General features: G+C 46.6%; 1 protein-coding gene across 1 annotated transcript in view; it reads right to left on the bottom strand.

Annotated features, from left to right (window-relative positions):
* The window catches only part of LOC130199671 (protein-L-isoaspartate O-methyltransferase domain-containing protein 1-like), a 39,418-nt gene that overhangs the window by 17,309 nt on the left and 3,123 nt on the right, over window positions 1–18,986 (bottom strand). Inside the window, exon 5 of the mRNA XM_056423374.1 lies at window positions 998–1,003. Coding sequence (XP_056279349.1) covers window positions 998–1,003 — 6 coding nt within the window. The remainder of the gene's footprint in view (window positions 1–997; window positions 1,004–18,986) is intronic.

Here is an 18,986-nt window from a genome sequence, read left to right on the forward strand (position 1 = left end):
TGGGATCGATCGGGTCAAAGGTCAAAGGTCAAAGGTCATGAACAGGTCAAAATCTTTCGCAGAACTCAAAAAGTATTTAACCGAATCGCATGAAATTTGGTGGGATGATTGTTTATTATCCGGGACCAGTTGATTAGATTTTGGGATCGATCGGGTCAAGGTCAAAGGTCATGATCAGGTCAAAATCTTCGCAGAACTCAAAAAGTATTGAACCGAATCGCATGAAATTTGGTGGGATGATTGTTTATTATCCGGGGACCAGTTGATTAGATTTTGGGATCGATCGGGTCAAAGGTCAAAGGTCATGAACAGGTCAAAATCTTTCGCAGAACTCAAAAGTATTGAACCGAATCGCATGAAATTTGGTGGGATGATTGTTTATTATCCGGGGACCAGTTGATTAGATTTTGGGATCGATCGGTCAAAGGTCAAGGTCAAAGGTCATGAACAGGTCAAAATGTTCTTGAATCGCATGAAATTTGGTGGGATGATTGGTTATTATCCGGGGACCATTTGATTAGATTTTGGGATCAATCGGGTCAAAGGTCAAGGTCAAGGTCATGGAAAGGTCAAACTCTTTTTTACCATAGCACGATACATTTTGTCCAATTGGCATGCAACTAATGCCAAAATGTTCATAATTCAATGCCCAATCTTGTGATATGGCGTATGCGCTCTAAGTGCCCATTCTAGTTTATTTATTTATTTATTTGTATGTGTTATTCAAATCTCAAAAAGTATTGAACCGAATCGCATGAAATTTGGTGGGATGATTGTTTATTATCCGGGACCAGTTGATTAGATTTTGGGATCGATCGGGTCAAAGGTCAAAGGTCATGAACAGGTCAAAATCTTTCGCAGAACTCAAAAAGTATTGAACCGAATCGCATGAAATTTGGTGGGATCATTGTTTATTATCCGGGGACCAGTTGATTAGATTTTGGGATCGATCGGGTCAAAGGTCAAAGGTCATGAACAGGTCAAAATCTTTCGCAGAACTCAAAAAGTATTGAACCGAATCGCCTGAAATTTGGTGGGATGATTGGTTATTATCCGGGGACCATTTGATTAGATTTTGGGATCAATCAGGTCAAAGGTCAAGGTCATGGAAAGGTCAAACTCTTTTTTTACCATAGCACGATACATTTGTGTCCAATTGGCATGCAACTAATGCCAAAATGTTCATAATTCAATGCCCAATCTTGTGATATGCGAAGGTATGCGCTCTACCGAGTGCCCATTCTAGTTTAGTTTGCATTCGTACGTTTAGTTTAATCTAGTTGAGTTAGTCAGCGTTGTTCTTTTGTTTTGAGTTTACTTTTCTTTGCTTTAGTTTGGTTACGTCTGTTCGGTTTACTTTAGTTTACTTTATTTTAATTTAGTTTAATTTAATGTAGTTTAGTTTAGTTCAGGCAATTCAGGTTTGAATAACTGGCTTCCATTGATTTAGTTTAATAGCACACATGTAACATCGACTTATACATGAAACATGCAACTCTCTTGGATATGAAACCTTGTGTGTGGGAAATCAAATAAAGTATCGAGGAGGATCCCCCCCCATCCTAAGTAGTGGATGGGGGTCATGGGAGCAATGGAGAGCTTGTTATCTGCAGACCATCTGCTGGACCCTCGCGGCCTGAGGGCCAGAGGCCTCTGAGTTGAGTGTTCATCAGACTGAAAGACAAGCAGAGGAAGTCCACCGTCTCTTCAGGAGCCGCTGAGTGCGCATGTGCAGCTGCTGGTTGTGTCGTGTCCTCGGCTCGGGGGGAGTCCCGTAGCAGCAGATGCTCTTTGAGTCTTTGTGGCTGAACGCGGAGGCGGGACAGCGGATTGGCTCCGGCTCCCGGCCGCAGGGGCAGCGCGCCCTCCCATTGGCTCTCCGTCAGTCAGCCGCCCCGCCCCCCGCCCCCCCCCCCGGCCGGCAAGTTGAACTAAAGTTTGAGGAACTTTGTCCTGCAGAACTTCAGCCGAGCAGCGCGGGACAGAGCCGCAGACATGAAGCTGTGCCGCTCCTTCCTCGGTTCGTATCCACTCGTTCCCTCGGGCCACAAGTCTCCTCCACGTCTCCTCGGTGTCTCCTCCACGTCTCCTCCACGTCTCCTCGGTGTCTCCTCGGTGTCTCCTCCACGTCTCCTCCACGTCTCCTCGGTGTCTCCTCCACGTCTCCTCGGTGTCTCCTCCACATCTCCTCGGTGTGTCCTCGGTGTCTCCTCCACGTCTCCTCGGTGTGTCCTCGGTGTGTCCTCCGCGTCTCCTCTGTGTGTCCTCTTATATTAATATATATATATATATTATTTATATTAATATATATATATATATATTTATATATATAAATATATATATATATATATATTAATATATATATGTATGATATATTTATATATATATATATATATAAATTGTTATTGTTATATATATATAAATATATATATATATATATATATATTGTTATTGTTATATATATATTTATATATATATATATTGTTATTATATATATATATATATCACACATGTGAGAGAAAGTTTCCCCAGCCTGTGAAGTGGGAGCAGGGCCGGACAAAGGCCCGGGGCCCCCAGGGGCCCGCGGCCCGGTACCGGGGGACAAAGCAAGCTGCGGCTTATTAAAAGGTTTCTGTTGTTGCTCCATCTGGCGCCTCCGTCAGCCGGCTGCTGCTCCGTCACCGGGTTCTGACCAGTGACGGAGCAGCAGCCATCTGCACCGGGAGAGGAGAGGAGAGGAGGAGGAGGAGAGAGGAGGAGGAGGAGAGGAGGAGGAGAGAGGAGGAGGAGGAGGAGGAGAGAGGAGAGGAGGAGGAGGAGAGAGGAGAGAGGAGAGGAGGAGGAGGAGAGGAGGAGGAGGAGGAGGAGGAGGAGAGGAGGAGGAGGGGGAGGAGGAGAGGAGGAGAGGGGAGAGAGGAGAGAGCAGGAGGGAGGAGAGGAGAGAGAAGAGGAGGAGGGAGGAGAGGAGGATAGAAGAGGAGAGGAGAGCGGAGAGGAGGAGGGAGGAGGGAAGAGGAGAGGAGAGAGGAGGAGGGAGGAGAGGAGAGGAGGAGGGAGGAGGAGGAGAGGAGGAGAGGAGAGAGAGGAGGAGGAAGAGAGGAGCAGGAGAGAGGAGGAGGAGGGGAGAGGAGGAGAAAGAGAGGAGCAGGAGAGAGGAGGAGGAGGGGAGGAGCAGGAGGAGAGGGAGGAGGAGAGGGAGGAGAGGGAGGAGGAGGAGGAGGAGAGTGAGGAGAGGGAGGAGAGGGGGAGGAGGAGGAGGAGAGAGGAGAGGAGGAGGAGAGGAGGAGGAGAGGAGGAGAGAGGAGAGAGGAGGAGGGAGGAGGAGGAGGAGAGGAGAGGAGAGAGGAGGAGGAGAGAGGAGAGGAGGAGGAGGAGAGAGGAGGACAGAGGAGAGAGGAGGAGGGAGGAGAGGAGGAGGAGGAGAGGAGGGAGGAGAGGAGGAGAGGAGTGACGCTTCCTTCACCGGCTCCTTTGTTCAGCTCAAGCCTTCTCACTCAGAACGAGGGTTACTTTACTTTATATGTGTTTAGTTGCTGGTGATTTTGGTACATATATATACATATACATATATATACATATACATATATATGTATATGTATATACAGGACTGTCTCAGAAAATTAGAATATTGTGATAAAGTTCTTTATTTTCTGTAATGCAATTAAAAAAACAAAAATGTCATGCATTCTGGATTCATTACAAATCAACTGAAATATTGCCTTTTATTCTTTATATTGCTGATTATTTTTCCAGCTTAAGAAAACTCTAAAATCCTATCTCATAAAATTTTAATATTTCCTCAGACCAAGTAAAAAAAAAGATTTATAACAGCTGAGTGTTTGTCAAGGCTCAGGAAACCCTTGCAGGTGTTTCAGGTTAAAGCATTAGACAATTCAAGTGATTTGTTTAATACCCTACTAGTATACTTTTTCATGATATTCTAATATTTAGAGATAGGATATTTGAGTTTTCTTAAGCTGTAAGCCATAATCAGCAATATTAAAAGAATAAAAGGCTTGCAATATTTCAGTTGATTTGTAATGAATCCAGAATGCATGACATTTTTGTTTTTTTAAATTGCATTACAGAAAATAAAGAACTTCATCACAATATTCTAATTTTCTGAGACAGTCCTGTATATATATATATACATATATATACATATATATATATACTAGGGCTGTCAGCGTTAACGCGTTAATCTATGCGATTAATTTGGCCACGTTAACGCACAAAAATATTTTAACGCAATTAACGCAACTTTGTTTACTTCCGGTGTTCGTTGAAGTTTTTACACTCAAACCGAGTGTCAAACGGCAGTACGGTTTAACACTGTTTCCGTTTTTAAAACAATTATTTCTCCGCGAAAATAAGGAGCATAAATCAGTTTAACTTGTGGATGAATCAGTCGGGTTTCCTCCTGCTCCTCCTTCCTCCCGTCTCCCCCTCTGACACACAGAGGAACGGAGGGGCGACGTGTCGGGGGACGCGGCGCGGAAAGAACTCGTCACACGAAACCTTCAACGTGATTGGTCAATCCGTTTGTCTGTCAACATTTTGGCGAAAAAACAACCAATGAACACTCAGTAAATCACAAAGGACCTCCCACCTCACAGGTGAGGCTCTATAGCAGCCTGTCAGTCAGAGAGCAGAGAACACGGCGCCAGGACAACTGAGCCTCATTGAATAGAGCTGAGATTGTTCTGGAATGTTTGATGTATAACACGTGGGTATGTGTCACATGCAAACGCCTTTAAAAGGTGAATTTACATGTTTTTGTAAAATGTATAAAATGCCCCAGCCTCCAGAGGGTTAACGTGACATATGTGAATGTCAGTCAGTTACCAAGGCCACTGGTTCTGCTGTTCAGTGGTAAAGATGACAGGATCAATGGGGTCTCAATATACATTTTTTTTTTTACTAATCTGATGTTTTACTGAAGAAACAATTTATCATCCACGATATTAAATACCTCGCTGGCACTTTATAGGTAGGAGCCTCTTTGAAAACACAGCTCTGTGGGAAGTTTGGTCTTTAAAAAGAAGAAACAAAACTTAATCGCAATTAATGAATTTCAAAATGTGCGATTAATTAGTTACTTTTTTTTAATCGATTGACAGCCCTAATATATTTTCATGTATATATACATATATAGATGTATATGTATATATATATATGTATATATATATACATATGTATGTATATATACATATACATATATATATACATATATAGATGTATATGTATATATATATATATATATATGTATATATAGTGTTTACTTCACTTTGTACTTCCTAGAGGGACTTTAAATAAAGTAGTACTCAGGTACACACACACACAGACACACACACAGACAGACACACACACACACACACACACACACACACACACACACACACACACACACACACAGACACACACACAGACAGACACACACACAGACACACACAGACACACACACACAGACACACAGACACACACACAGACAGACACACACACAGACACACACAGACACACACTCACACACTCCCTGCCTGTGGAGCTCTCCTTGGTCCTGAATTAATCTCAGGGGGGAAAAAGTCACGTGAACGAGTTCTCATGTTCATCACGTGTTCCACTGGGGGCTGGTCCCTCTACTGGGGGGGGGGGGGCGGTCCCTCTGCTGGGGGGGGGGGGGGGCTGGTCCCTCTGTTGGTTCCATCCGGGTTCCTCACAGCTTCTCCTGTTGTTGTTGTTGTTGTTGTCTCTGATTGGTCCCCTCTGCGTGACAATGGGGATGCACAATGAGCGCCTGCTGCTGGAGATTAGAGACGAGGAGCCGCGTGCAGCGGCAGATAGAGGAGAAGGAGGACATTATGGGATGTTCCCACTAATGGCTCCTCCTAACTCCTCCTCCTGCTCCTCCTGCTCCTCTTAACTCCTCCTGCTCCTCCTAACTCCTCCTGCTCCTCCTGCTCCTCTTAACTCCTCCTGCTCCTCCTAACTCCTCCTGCTCCTCCTGCTCCTCTTAACTCCTCCTGCTCCTCATAACTCTTCCTGCTCCTCCTAACTCCTCCTGCTCCTCATAACTCCTCCTACTCCTCCTAACTCCTCCTGCTCCTCTTAACTCCTCCTGCTCCTCCTGACTCCTCTTGACTCCTCCTGCTCCTCCTGCTCCTCTTAACTCCTCCTGCTCCTCCTGCTCCTCCTGCTCCTCTTAACTCCTCCTGCTCCTCATAACTCTTCCTGCTCCTCCTAACTCCTCCTGCCCTCATAACCTCCTGCCCCTCCTAACCTCCTGCCCTCCTGACCTCTTGACCTCCTGCCCTCCTGCTCCTCTTAACCTCCTGCCTCCTGACTCCTCTTGACTCCTCCTGCTCCTCCTGCTCCTCTTAACTCCTCCTGCTCCTCCTGCTCCTCTTAACTCCTCCTGCTCCTCCTGCTCCTCCTGCTCCTCCTAACTCCTCCTGCTCCTCCTAACTCCTCCTCCTCCTCCTCCTGCTCCTCCTGCTCCTCCTGACTCCTCCTCCTAACGAGAGACAGACAGAGAGAGAGAGAGAGATGCCCATTGAGGAGCGTAGTAAGGGAGCTGAAGCCCCGCCCATCTGATGCTGGAGCTTTTACTACAGATCGTGATGTCATGGCAAAGGGCGGAGGGGGGAAGGGGGCGGGGCGGAGGGCTCGGCGCTCGGGAGGAAAGGTGAGTCAATATTCGGTGTTTCTCGCTGACAAAGGCAAATAATGACAAACACGTCGCGTGTCTGCGCGCGAGCCGTGCACCGTGCGTGAGAGGCGCGCGACACGCCGCGGGGTCGGTACCGGAGCGGACCGTGTAACGGGAGAGAGGACGGGCACGAGCTCCGGGGCTCCTTCATCTCACTAGTGACAGCCACGGCGGAACTCCCGAGGACGACCGGAAGATCCGGAGGGTCGAGACCAGGGACCCGAGACCAGGTACCCGAGACCCGGGACCAGGTACCCGAGACCCGAGACCAGGTACCCGAGACCCGGGACCAGGTACCCGAGATCCGAGACCCGAGACCCGAGATTATATATGTGTGTGTATGTATATTTATATACATACACACACATATATATATATATATATATATATATATATAAATCTGTGTGTGTGTGTGTGTGTGTGTATATATATATATATATATATACGCTCACACACACACACACACACACACACATCTGCCCATCTGAGGCTTCTTGCGTAACTTCTGGTTTATGAGGCGTTCGCGTTTACATTTTAAAATTGGACACAATCTGAATTTAAACTTCTTTTTGTTTAAAGTATTTTTGTTTAATTTAGTTTCGTTTTCAAAACGCATCGTTGATGTAGAAGAATATGTTTAATAATAATAATAAGATATTTAATAATAATAATAAGATGTCTAATAATTATAAGATGTTTAATAATAAGATGTTTAATAATAATAAAAGATGTCTAATAATTATAAGATGTTTAATAATAATAAGATGTTTAATACTAATAATAAGATGTTTATTAATAATAATAAGATGTTTACTGCTCACGTGATGCCTCCATGTAATAATCATAATAATAATAATCAAAGTAATAATAATAATATGATAGTAATAATAATAATAATCATAGTAATAATAGTAATAATATTAATAATAATAATGATAGTAATAATAGTAATAATAATAATCATCGTAATAATAATGGTAATAATAATCATCCTAATAATAATAATCGTAATAATAATAATAAGTCATAATAATAATTGTAATAATAATCATAATCATAGTAATAATAATAATAGTCATAATAATAATAATTGTAATAATAATAATAGTCATAATAATCATAATCATAGTAATAATAATAGTCATAATAATAATAATTGTAATAATAATCATAATCATAGTCATAATAATAGTCATAATAATAATAATTGTAATAATAATAATAGTCATAATAATAATTGTAATAATGATCATAATCATAGTAATAATAATAATAATAGTAATAATATGTGTTATTGATATTATAAAGGGTCCGTGGCGCTCAGTGTGTTTTACGTGTCGGACACTTCATCAGTGTGTGTTGCTCTGTGGACACACGCACACACACACGCACACACACGCACACGCACACACACGCACACACACACCCTCTCTCTGGTCACACCTGCATGAGCTCCGTCCTCTAGCTTTACCTTCTCTCTGTCTCTCTCTCTCTCTCTCTCCGGCTCGCGGCCGGATGTTCAGCCGCTTCCTCCGTCCGGGGCTCACCACGCGACGTCCGGCAGCGCGTGTGCCTGTGTGTGTGTGTGTGTGTTCTCAGGGACAGATGGATGTGTGTGTGTGTGTGTGTGCTCAGGGACAGATGGATGTGTGTGTGAGGGGGAGGGGCTTGCCATCTGATCCTCTGCCGCAGAAACAGAGCTGCTCTCTAAATGTCAGAGAGACACTGAAGTGGTCCGGAGAGCTTCATCCGGTCCCCCCCCCCCCCCCCCCCGCTCTGCTGAGATGGCCACGTTATGCGGTGTGTGCGCCGGTCTGTCAAAGCACCTGCGTCCTAAGATGGAGGAGATGAGGGAGGAGGAGGTGAGGGAGGAGGAGGTGAGGAGATGAGGGGTGAGGAGATGAGGAGATGAGGAGGTGAGGGAGAAGGAGGTGAGGAGATGAGGGTGAGGAGATGAGGTGAAGAGATGAGGAGATGAGGGAGAAGGAGGTGAGGAGATGAGATGAGGGAGGAGGAGGTGAGGGGTGAGGAGATGAGGGAGGAGGAGGTGAAGAGATGAGGGGTGAGGAAATGAGGGAGGAGGAGGTGAGGGAGAAGGAGATGAGGGGTGAGGAACCTTATGAAGGGATGAATAGCATGTAGTGAGGAGCAGCTTGTCAGTCAAAGCCATCAGAAACCTGAGCAACTCAAGGTCAGTGAAGGTCAGTGAAGGTCGGTAAAGGTCAGTGAAGGTCTGTGAAGGTCGGTAAAGGTCGGTAAAGGTCAGTGAAGGTCAGTGAATGTCGGTAAAGGTCAGTGCAGGTCGGTGAAGGTCAGTTAAGGTCAATGAAGGTCAGTGAAGGTCAGTAAAGGTCAGTGAAGGTCAGTAAAGGTCAGTTAAGGTCAGGGTGGCTCTCACTGGGAGGAGGCGTCACAAGGAAATAATTTCATGTGTTAAAAGAGAAATAAATCAATATAAATACAGAATTGATTAAAGAAGCCGAGCAGCATCAGAGAGGAACCTCCAGCTGGTCTCTGAGGCTCAGGTCAAGCTGGTCCTCAGGGAGTCCTCCAAGGGCTGGTTACCATGACGATGCCTATCCCATAACCGATGAGTCCACCCTTTGAGGGAGACTCTGTTCCTTCTGATGAACCAAGGACGTCTCGTCTGCTGCTGCCGGGGGTCTACAGACCATGAGCTAGAGAGAGACACAAATACAGAAACAGAGATGCAGGGATGCAGAGATGCAGAGAGACAGAGATGCAGAGAGACAGAGATGCAGAGAGGCAGAGAGACAGAGATGCAGAGAGACAGAGACACAGAGAGAGAGACAGACAGAGATACAGAGAGAGATACATAGATGCAGAGATCCAGAGAGACAGAGATACAGAGAGACAGAGATACAGAGAGAGATACATAGATACAGAGAGACAGACATGCAGAGATCCAGAGAGACAGAGATACAGAGAGAGATACATAGATACAGAGAGACAGAGATGCAGAGATCCAGAGAGACAGAGATACAGAGATACAGAGAGAGATACATAGATACAGAGAGACAGAAATGCAGAGAGGCAGAGATGCAAAGATACAGAGATGCAGAGATACAGAGAGACAGAGATATAGAGAGACAGAGATGCAGAGAGAGATACATAGATACAGAGAGACAGAGATGCAGAAATGCAGAGAGGCAGAGATGCAAAGATACAGAGATGCAGAGATACATAGATACAGAGAGACAGAGATGCAGAGATACAGAGATACAGAGAGAGATACATAGATACAGAGAGACATATATGCAGAAATGCAGAGAGGCAGAGATGCAAAGATACAGAGATACAGAGAGACAGAAATGCAGAGATGCAAAGATACAGAGAGACAGAGATGCAGAGAGACATAGAAACAGAGATGCAAAGAGACAGAGATGCAAAGAGACAGAGATACATAGATACAGAGATAAAGAGATACAGAGAGAGATACATAGATACAGAGAGACAGAGATGCAGAGAGGCAGATATGCAAAGATACAGAGGGTCAGAGATGCAGAGAGACAGAGATACAGAGAGACAGATGCAGAGAGACAGAGATGCAGAGAGACAGAAATGCACAGAGACAGAGATGCACAGAGAGAGAGATGCACAGAGGCAGAGAGACAGAGATGCACAGAGACAGAGGTGCACAGAGACAGAGATGCACAGAGACAGAGATGTAGAGAGACAGAGATGCACAGAGACAGAGATGCAGAGAGACAGAGATGCACAGAGACAGAGATGCAGAGAGACAGAGATGCACAGAGACAGATGCACAGAGACAGAGATGCACAGAGACAGAGATGCACAGAGACAGAGATGCAGAGAGACAGAGATGCAAAGATACAGAGATGCAGAGATACAGAGAGACAGAGATATAGAGAGACAGAGATGCAGAGAGAGATACATAGATACAGAGAGACAGAGATGCAGAAATGCAGAGAGGCAGAGATGCAAAGATACAGAGATGCAGAGATACATAGATACAGAGAGACAGAGATGCAGAGATACAGAGATACAGAGAGAGATACATAGATACAGAGAGACATATATGCAGAAATGCAGAGAGGCAGAGATGCAAAGATACAGAGATGCAGAGATACAGAGAGACAGAAATGCAGAGAGGCAGAGATGCAAAGATACAGAGAGACAGAGATGCAGAGAGACATAGAAACAGAGATGCAAAGAGACAGAGATGCAAAGAGACAGAGATACATAGATACAGAGATAAAGAGATACAGAGAGAGATACATAGATACAGAGAGACAGAGATGCAGAGAGGCAGATATGCAAAGATACAGAGGGTCAGAGATGCAGAGAGACAGAGATACAGAGAGGCAGAGATGCAGAAATGCAGAAAGGCAAAGATACAGAGATACAGAGATGCAAAGATACAGAGAGGCAGAGAGACAGAGATGCAGAGAGACAGAAATGCACAGAGACAGAGATGCACAGAGAGAGAGATGCACAGAGGCAGAGAGACAGAGATGCACAGAGATAGAGGTGCACAGAGACAGAGATGCACAGAGACAGAGATGTAGAGAGACAGAGATGCACAGAGACAGAGATGCAGAGAGACAGAGATGCACAGAGACAGAGATGCACAGAGACAGAGATGCACAGAGACAGAGATGCAGAGAGACAGAGATGCACAGAGACAGAGATGCTCAGAGACAGAGATGCAGAGAGACAGAGATGCACTGAGACAGAGATGCAGAGAGACAGAGATGCACAGAGACAGAGATGCACAGAGACAGAGATGCAGAGAGACAGAGATGCACAGAGACAGAGATGCTCAGAGACAGAGATGCAGAGAGACAGAGATGCACAGAGACAGAGATGCAGAGAGACAGAGATGCACAGAGACAGAGATGCACAGAGACAGAGATGCAGAGAGACAGAGATGCACAGAGACAGAGATGCACAGAGACAGAAATGCAGAGAGACTGAGATGCACATTGCTGTTGTAATCACTTTTTCCTGAGGGTGGAGTGAAAGTTGATAAACATCATTCTGTCTTTGTAGCACTTAGCGGGAGAAGGGATGGGGGGGGGGGGGGCAGCCTTTTGTTGTCTCAGCTCTCAGTAGCACCACGGTCAGGCTGAAGCTCCTCCCCCTCCATGAGGTCAAAGGTCATACAAAATAAACTGAATGAAGTGTGAAGAGTCTGAAACGCCTCAGATTCAACATGATGATGATAATTGTTTTAATTACTACGTTGTCATGGTGACTGTTCTGTGTTGTTGCTGTGGTCACACACATGCATTATTATATATATAATATATATTACCTTATTAATATATATATATAATATATATTATTATTATATATAATATACCTTATTAATAAATATATATTATATATTATTAGTATATATATAATATACATTATTATTATTTATATTATATATGTATAATATATATTATTTTATATATATATATATATAATACATATTATTATTATTATTATTATTATATATACATATATATATATATGTATATGAATCATATTTCACTGAACCAGTTCAGCATCTAGTCAGAGAGTTGAAAAGTTCAGTTTTGGGCTAGAGAGAACCAGAGAGGGCTGCTCTGGACTTGAGGATTACCAAGTGGAGGCTCTTACTTTGATGAAAATAGGGGGAGGGGGAGTGATTTATGTAGGATGCATTATTTACTGACCATTCTTCACCCCTCCCTCCCCCTCTCCCCCCCCCCTCCCCTCCCCCATGTGTTTATATATGAAAACCCATAAAAATGCACACATTTGATTGATTCTAGCAGCAGAGTGACAGAGACCCAGCTGGGCACTTAGTGTGTGAGAGTGTGTGTGTCTGTGTGTGAGTGTGTCTGTGTCTGTGTGTGTGTGTGTGAGTGTGTGTGAGAGTGTGTGTGTGTGTGTGTGAGAGTGTGTGTGTGAGTGTGTGTGTCTGTGTGTGTGTATCTTTAGTTAATAAAGTGTGTCTGCAGCTCCAGTGCCTCGACCTTCCCTCAGAGTTGCACCCCCACCCTCGGCCCCGCCCTCTTTCCAAACTGATGTCCATTGGTGCTGATGCTGTTGATTCATATGACCTCTCTCTCTCTCTGTCTCTCTCTCTCTCTCTCTCTCTCTCCTCCTGTAGAACATGAGTTCCGTGGTGAGCTGGTGACCCAGCGGTGGACTCGAGGTGAGAGGACCAGCAGCCGCAGCCAGAGCCGTCGACCAATCACAGTGAGTGACAAGACCCCCCCCCCCCCCCCATTCTGCTTCCTGGGCATTTCCCCAACCCCCTAACTCAGCGGAGAAAGTAAAAAAGGGTGGAGGTTGTGTGTGTGTGTGTGGGGGGGGGGGGGCTCTAGGCTCCGCCCCTCAGCCCGCTCAGCGTTTCCTTGATGCTGAGTTTCTTTTTTGTATTGAAACACAAAAAAAGTATTTTTGTTCATGAGAAGATACCTCTCTCTCTCTCTCGTTGTAGATGATGACATCATGAGGAGGTTGTAGATGATGACATCATGAGGAGGTTGTAGATGATGACATCATGAAGACACATTTAATATGCTGCAATTGAAGTGAAGACACAGTTTACCTATTTAAATGAGCGTTGCTATGGTTACCACACATGAGAGCAATGGAGGAGGTCCTGATTCATCTGATGACATCACTGTAGGAAACTCACTGCTCATCAATAATACACATTGTGTCATTTAACACAGACACACAGAGACACACACAGAGACACACACACAGAGACACACACACAGAGACACACACACACACAAACACACACACACAGACAGACAGAGACACACATACAGACAGACACACACACAGACACACGCACACACACAGAGAGGCCGGTGCAGACCCCAGGGGGCGGGGCTTGTTCCTGCACCCGGTACTCTCAATGACTGAATGGAAGCCTTCCGAACAACAGAGAAGCCATCTCTCTCCTCTCCCCTTCTTTCACGCTCGTCTCTGAGCAGGAAGGAGCTCTGCCAAAGAGAGATGAAATGTTAGCAGGGAGCAGGAAGAGAGGAACAAATTGTGTCTAAGCCCCACTGTGGTGCCAACTCCTCCACAGGGGCCACACTGAGGCTAAGGGCCAGGGGCCGATTGAAAATGGGTGGTGGTGGTGGCAGGTGGGGTGATGGGGCTGGGGGTGGTGGTGGTAAAGGATGGGTGGTGGTGGGGAAGGACAAAGGGTGGTAGGTGGGGGGTGGGGCAGGTGGTGGTGGTGGGGTGAGGTGATGGGCGGCAGGGGTGATGGGTGGTGGTGGTGGGGTGGAGGTGATGGGGTGGTGGCAGGCAGGGGGTGGTGGGGGGTGATGGGGTGATGGTGGGGGTGGAAGAGGGGGTGGTAAGGGGGGGTGGGGTTGGGGGTGGTGGTGGTGGATGGGGTGGGGGGTGGTGGTGGTGGGGGTGATGGTGGTAAGTGATGGGGTGGTGGTGGTGGTGGGTGATGGGCAGGTGGTGATGGGGGTGGGGGTGGTGGTGGGGTGGCAGGGGCAGGGTGATGGGTGGTGGGGTGGTAAAGGATATGTGGTGGGGTGGAGGCATGGGGCAGGTGGTGGTGGTGGGTGATGGGGTGATGGGCCAGGTGGCGGTGGTGGGGTGGGGGTGATGGGTGGTGGTGTGGTGATGGGGTGATGGGTCAGGTGGTGGTGGGGGGGCATGGGCAGGTAGGTGGGGTGGTGCAAAGACTTAAAATGACGCCAAGTGGGCATGGGCATGGGGCAAAGACAAACAGCAGGCAGTAAAGTAAAGGACGGGGCATGGCATGGCAAAGGACGGGCAAGTGGCGGCAGGCAGGCGGCAAAGGACAAGACGGGCAGGCAAGATGAGGGTGGCAAATGACAAAGTGGCAGGGGTGGTAAAAGGACAACAAAGTGGTGGCATGGAAGGAAGTGGCAGGCAGGATCATGACGGGCATGGCAAGACGGGGCAAGTGGCATGGAAAGGACGGGGCAGGAAGGATGCATGACATGACGTGAAAGGACGGCAGGGCGGCATGACGGGGCATGACGAAGGACGGGGGTGGTGGTGCGGGTGGTGTGGTGGGGTGATGGGGTTGTGGGGTGTGGTGGTGGTGGTGGGTGGTGGGGTGATGGGTGGGGCAGGTGGTGGGGGTGATGGTGGGAAGATGGGTGATGGGTGGTGGTGGTGATGGGGGTGGGGGTGGTGGTGTGGTGGTGGTGGGGGTGATGGGTGGTGGGGGTGGTGGTGGTGGTGGGGGTGGAGGTGATGGGTGGTGGGGTGGTGGTGGGGGGTGATGGGGGGCAGGGTGGTGGGGGTCTCACAATCCTCTTACCTGTGCGTTAGTGATGTCACCGGCAGGTGAGGAAGACGTGGAGGTCTGTTTCTACGTCCTGAGAGGAAGAACCTGTGTTTCCTCCTTCCCCCTCTTCCTCCCCCTCTTCCTCCTCCTCTTCCTCCTCCTCTAACTCCTCCTCTTCCTCCTCTTCCTCCTCCCCAGATGAGTGTAGAGAGCGACACCAAGAGAACTCGCACTCGATCCAAAGGAGTCAGAGGTGAGTGTTCACACACACATGTACTCACACACACACACATGTACTCACACACACACACACATGTACTCACACACACACACACAGTGGCTCACACACACATTATGTAGCTCACACACACATATACTACACACATAATATATGTATTTACACACACACACATGTATTTACACACACACACACATACTACACACATACTTACACACACACACACACATGTATTTACACACACACACACACATATACCACACACACATACTATACACATATACACACATATACCACACACACACACACATATGTACCACACACACACATAATTTACACACACATACATATTATACTATACACATATACCACACACACACACAAACATGTATCACACACACATGTACTACACACACATGTACTATTAATAATAATATGTACACACACATACTACACACACACACATGTACTTACACACACACATGTACTTTCACACACACACATATGTACTATATAATATGTACTACACACACATACACACACATGTACATAATATGTACTACACACACATGTACACATAATATTACATATGTACATATATATACACACATATATGTACACACATATGTATTTCACACACATATGTCATACATACATATATTATATACATATTTACACACATATGTATCATATTACACACATATGTATTTCTTTACACACATACATACTACACACACATAGCTTACACACACATGTATTTACACATATATATATATATATATATTATATAATACATATATACTACACACATTATACATGTACTTCACACACATATGTACTACACATACATGTACTTACACACACACATGTACTACACACATATGTATACATATACATACACATACACACATATGTACACATATGTATACAGATACACACATGTACACACATGTACACACACCGTGCACATGTACACATATGTACACACACACATGTACACACACACACTGCCAATATGTGCTGCCACATGTACACACACGTATACACATGCTGTACACACACATGTACACACACACACACACGTACATACACACATGTACACACAGGTACACACACATGTACACACACACATATGTACACACACATATGTATACACACATATGTACACACACACATATAATATATATACACATATGATATATTATATATATATAATATATGTACACACACACGTGTACACACACACCCACACACACACAGCGTAGCATACACACATGTATAGCCACATGTACACACACATATACACACACATACACATATATACAGAGCAGGCTATTGTTACACACACACACATACATACACACACACATGTACACACACACGCATGCGAATACAGCGACACACACATACATACACACATGTACACACAGAGCGGCACAGCGCGACATGGCGGCGCTACATGGTGCGCGGCGATACACATACACACACACACACACATGTACATTACACATAAGACACACACACACACACACACACACATGTACACACACACATGTGGCATACACAGACACAGTGCTGGCACATGTGTGTGCATGTGCATGCGCAGTGTGTACATGTGTGTGTGTGCCACGTGTGTGTGCACAGTGTGTGTGTACATGTGTGCATGTGTATGTGTGCATGTGTGTGTGTACATGTGTGTGTATATGTGTGTGTACATGTGTGTATATGTGTGTGTGTACATGTGTGTGTGTGTATATGTGTGTGTACATGTGTGTATATGTGTGTGTGTACATGTGTGTGTACATGTGTGTGTGTGTACAAAAGGTGTACATGCGTGTGTACACGTGTAAAAGACATGTGTACATGTGTGTGTGTGTATATGTGTGTGTGTACAGTGTGTGTGTATGTGCGCGGTGTGTACACATGTGTGCAAGCATGTGTGTGTGTTCAGTGATTGAGCAGTTGTTCACCTTCTCCACCATCTCCTCTCCTCCCTCCCTCCCTCTCCCTCCCTCCCTCCCTCTCCCTCCCTCTCTCTCCCTCCCTCTCTCTCCCTCTCTCACTCTCTCCTCTCTCCCTCCTCCCTCTCCCTCTCTCCTCCCTCCTCTCTCTCTCCCTCCCCACCTTATCTCTCCTCCTCCCTTCCTCCCTCCTCTTCTCCTCCTCCCTCCCCTCCTCTCTCTATCTCCTCTCCTCCCTCTCCTCCCTCCTCTCTCCTCCCATCGCCTCCTCCTCTCTCTCCCTCCTCCCTCCTATCTCCTCTCTCCTCTCCTCCCTTCTCCCTCCTCCCTCCTCTCTCCCTCCTCCTCTCCTCCCTCCTCTCCCTCTCTCTCTCCTGTTCCCATTGAATATATAGGAGTTGAGGTAAGGAAATAGTTTCATGTTTAAAATTCTTCCACATAAAAGTGATTGTTTGTGGAAAACGAGTTCTCTAGATGAGCTACTATGTATGTATATATATGTATATATATGTATATATATATATATATATGTATATACATCCATCCATCCATTCTCATCGGCTTATTCCGGGGTCAACCTTAAAGGGATCTAGCAGGTCGACCAGACTCTCTCCGCCTGCAACACTTTCCAGCTCATTGTGGGGGATCCTGAGATGCCCAGGCCAGCTGGAAGGGTCTCCAGGCGTGTCCTGGGTCTTCCCCGGGTCTCCCATTGACATGCTCTGAAAACCTCTAACGGGAGGCGTCCTGTGAGGCGTCCTAACTGTGATGCCCGAATCCACTCCCCAGCTGACCTCGATGCATGAGCAGCGGCCGACCCAAGCTCCTCCTGATGTCCGGCCTCACTGGCCTCAAGGCTGAGCCCGCCACCCCACGAGGAAACTCATTGGCCGCCATTCGCTGACTGCTCTTTTTCTGGGTCACTGTACCCAAAGTTCGCACCATAGGTGAGATTGAACGCACCCACTCAGTAACTGAGCCGCCGCTCAGCCTTCGCCGCACGGACCGTACAGCCTGTTTTACTGCTGCAGCCGCACCGATCCGCCTGTCGATCTCCCACTCCATCTTACCCCACTGTGAACAAGACCCCAGATACTTGAACTCCTTCGCTAGCGCTCTGTCCCCACCTGAGGAGTAACCGAGCTCGCAGAGCACTTGCTCAGATTTGCGAAAAGACTCTCATCTCGTTGTCACACTGCAGCAAAACGCCCCCAGTGAGGCCGCCGGAGGTCATGGTCTGAGGATGCTAACAGGACCGCATCATCTGCAAACAGAAGAGAGGTAAGATCCAAGACCCCCAAACCTGACCTGTTTCCACCCCCAGGCTGCGCCTAGATATCCTTAGTCTGCGAAAATCACAAACAGGACCGTGATAAAGGCGTCTCTGGCGAATAACACCCACCGGAACGCGGTTCGGACTTACTGCCGGTGATGCACACAGCCCTACTGCAGTGACAGAGGATCGGATAACAGAAAGCAACGGTCCGAACCCCAGACCCCCGCAGCACCCCCCACAACACCTCGAGGACCGTCGAAAGCCTTCCATAAGTCTACAAACACATGAAGACTGGACGAACTGGACTGCTGGTCTTGAATCCGAGGTTCGACCAGCGGTCGGAGTTTCTCCAGTACCCTGGCATAAACTTTCCCAGGGAGGCTGAAAGGATCACGATAGTTCGAAAGCACACTCTCCGTCCTTGAAATGGAACCACCACCCCGGGTCTGCCAGTCTAAGGAGTACTGTTCCTGATTCCCACGCCGACATTGAAGAGTGTCGCTGCTACGCCCAATGTCCAGCGCCTTCAGCATCTCAGGGCGGAT

The sequence above is a fragment of the Pseudoliparis swirei genome, chromosome 9 (assembly GCF_029220125.1).
Source record: "Pseudoliparis swirei isolate HS2019 ecotype Mariana Trench chromosome 9, NWPU_hadal_v1, whole genome shotgun sequence".
Lineage (NCBI taxonomy): Eukaryota > Metazoa > Chordata > Actinopteri > Perciformes > Liparidae > Pseudoliparis > Pseudoliparis swirei.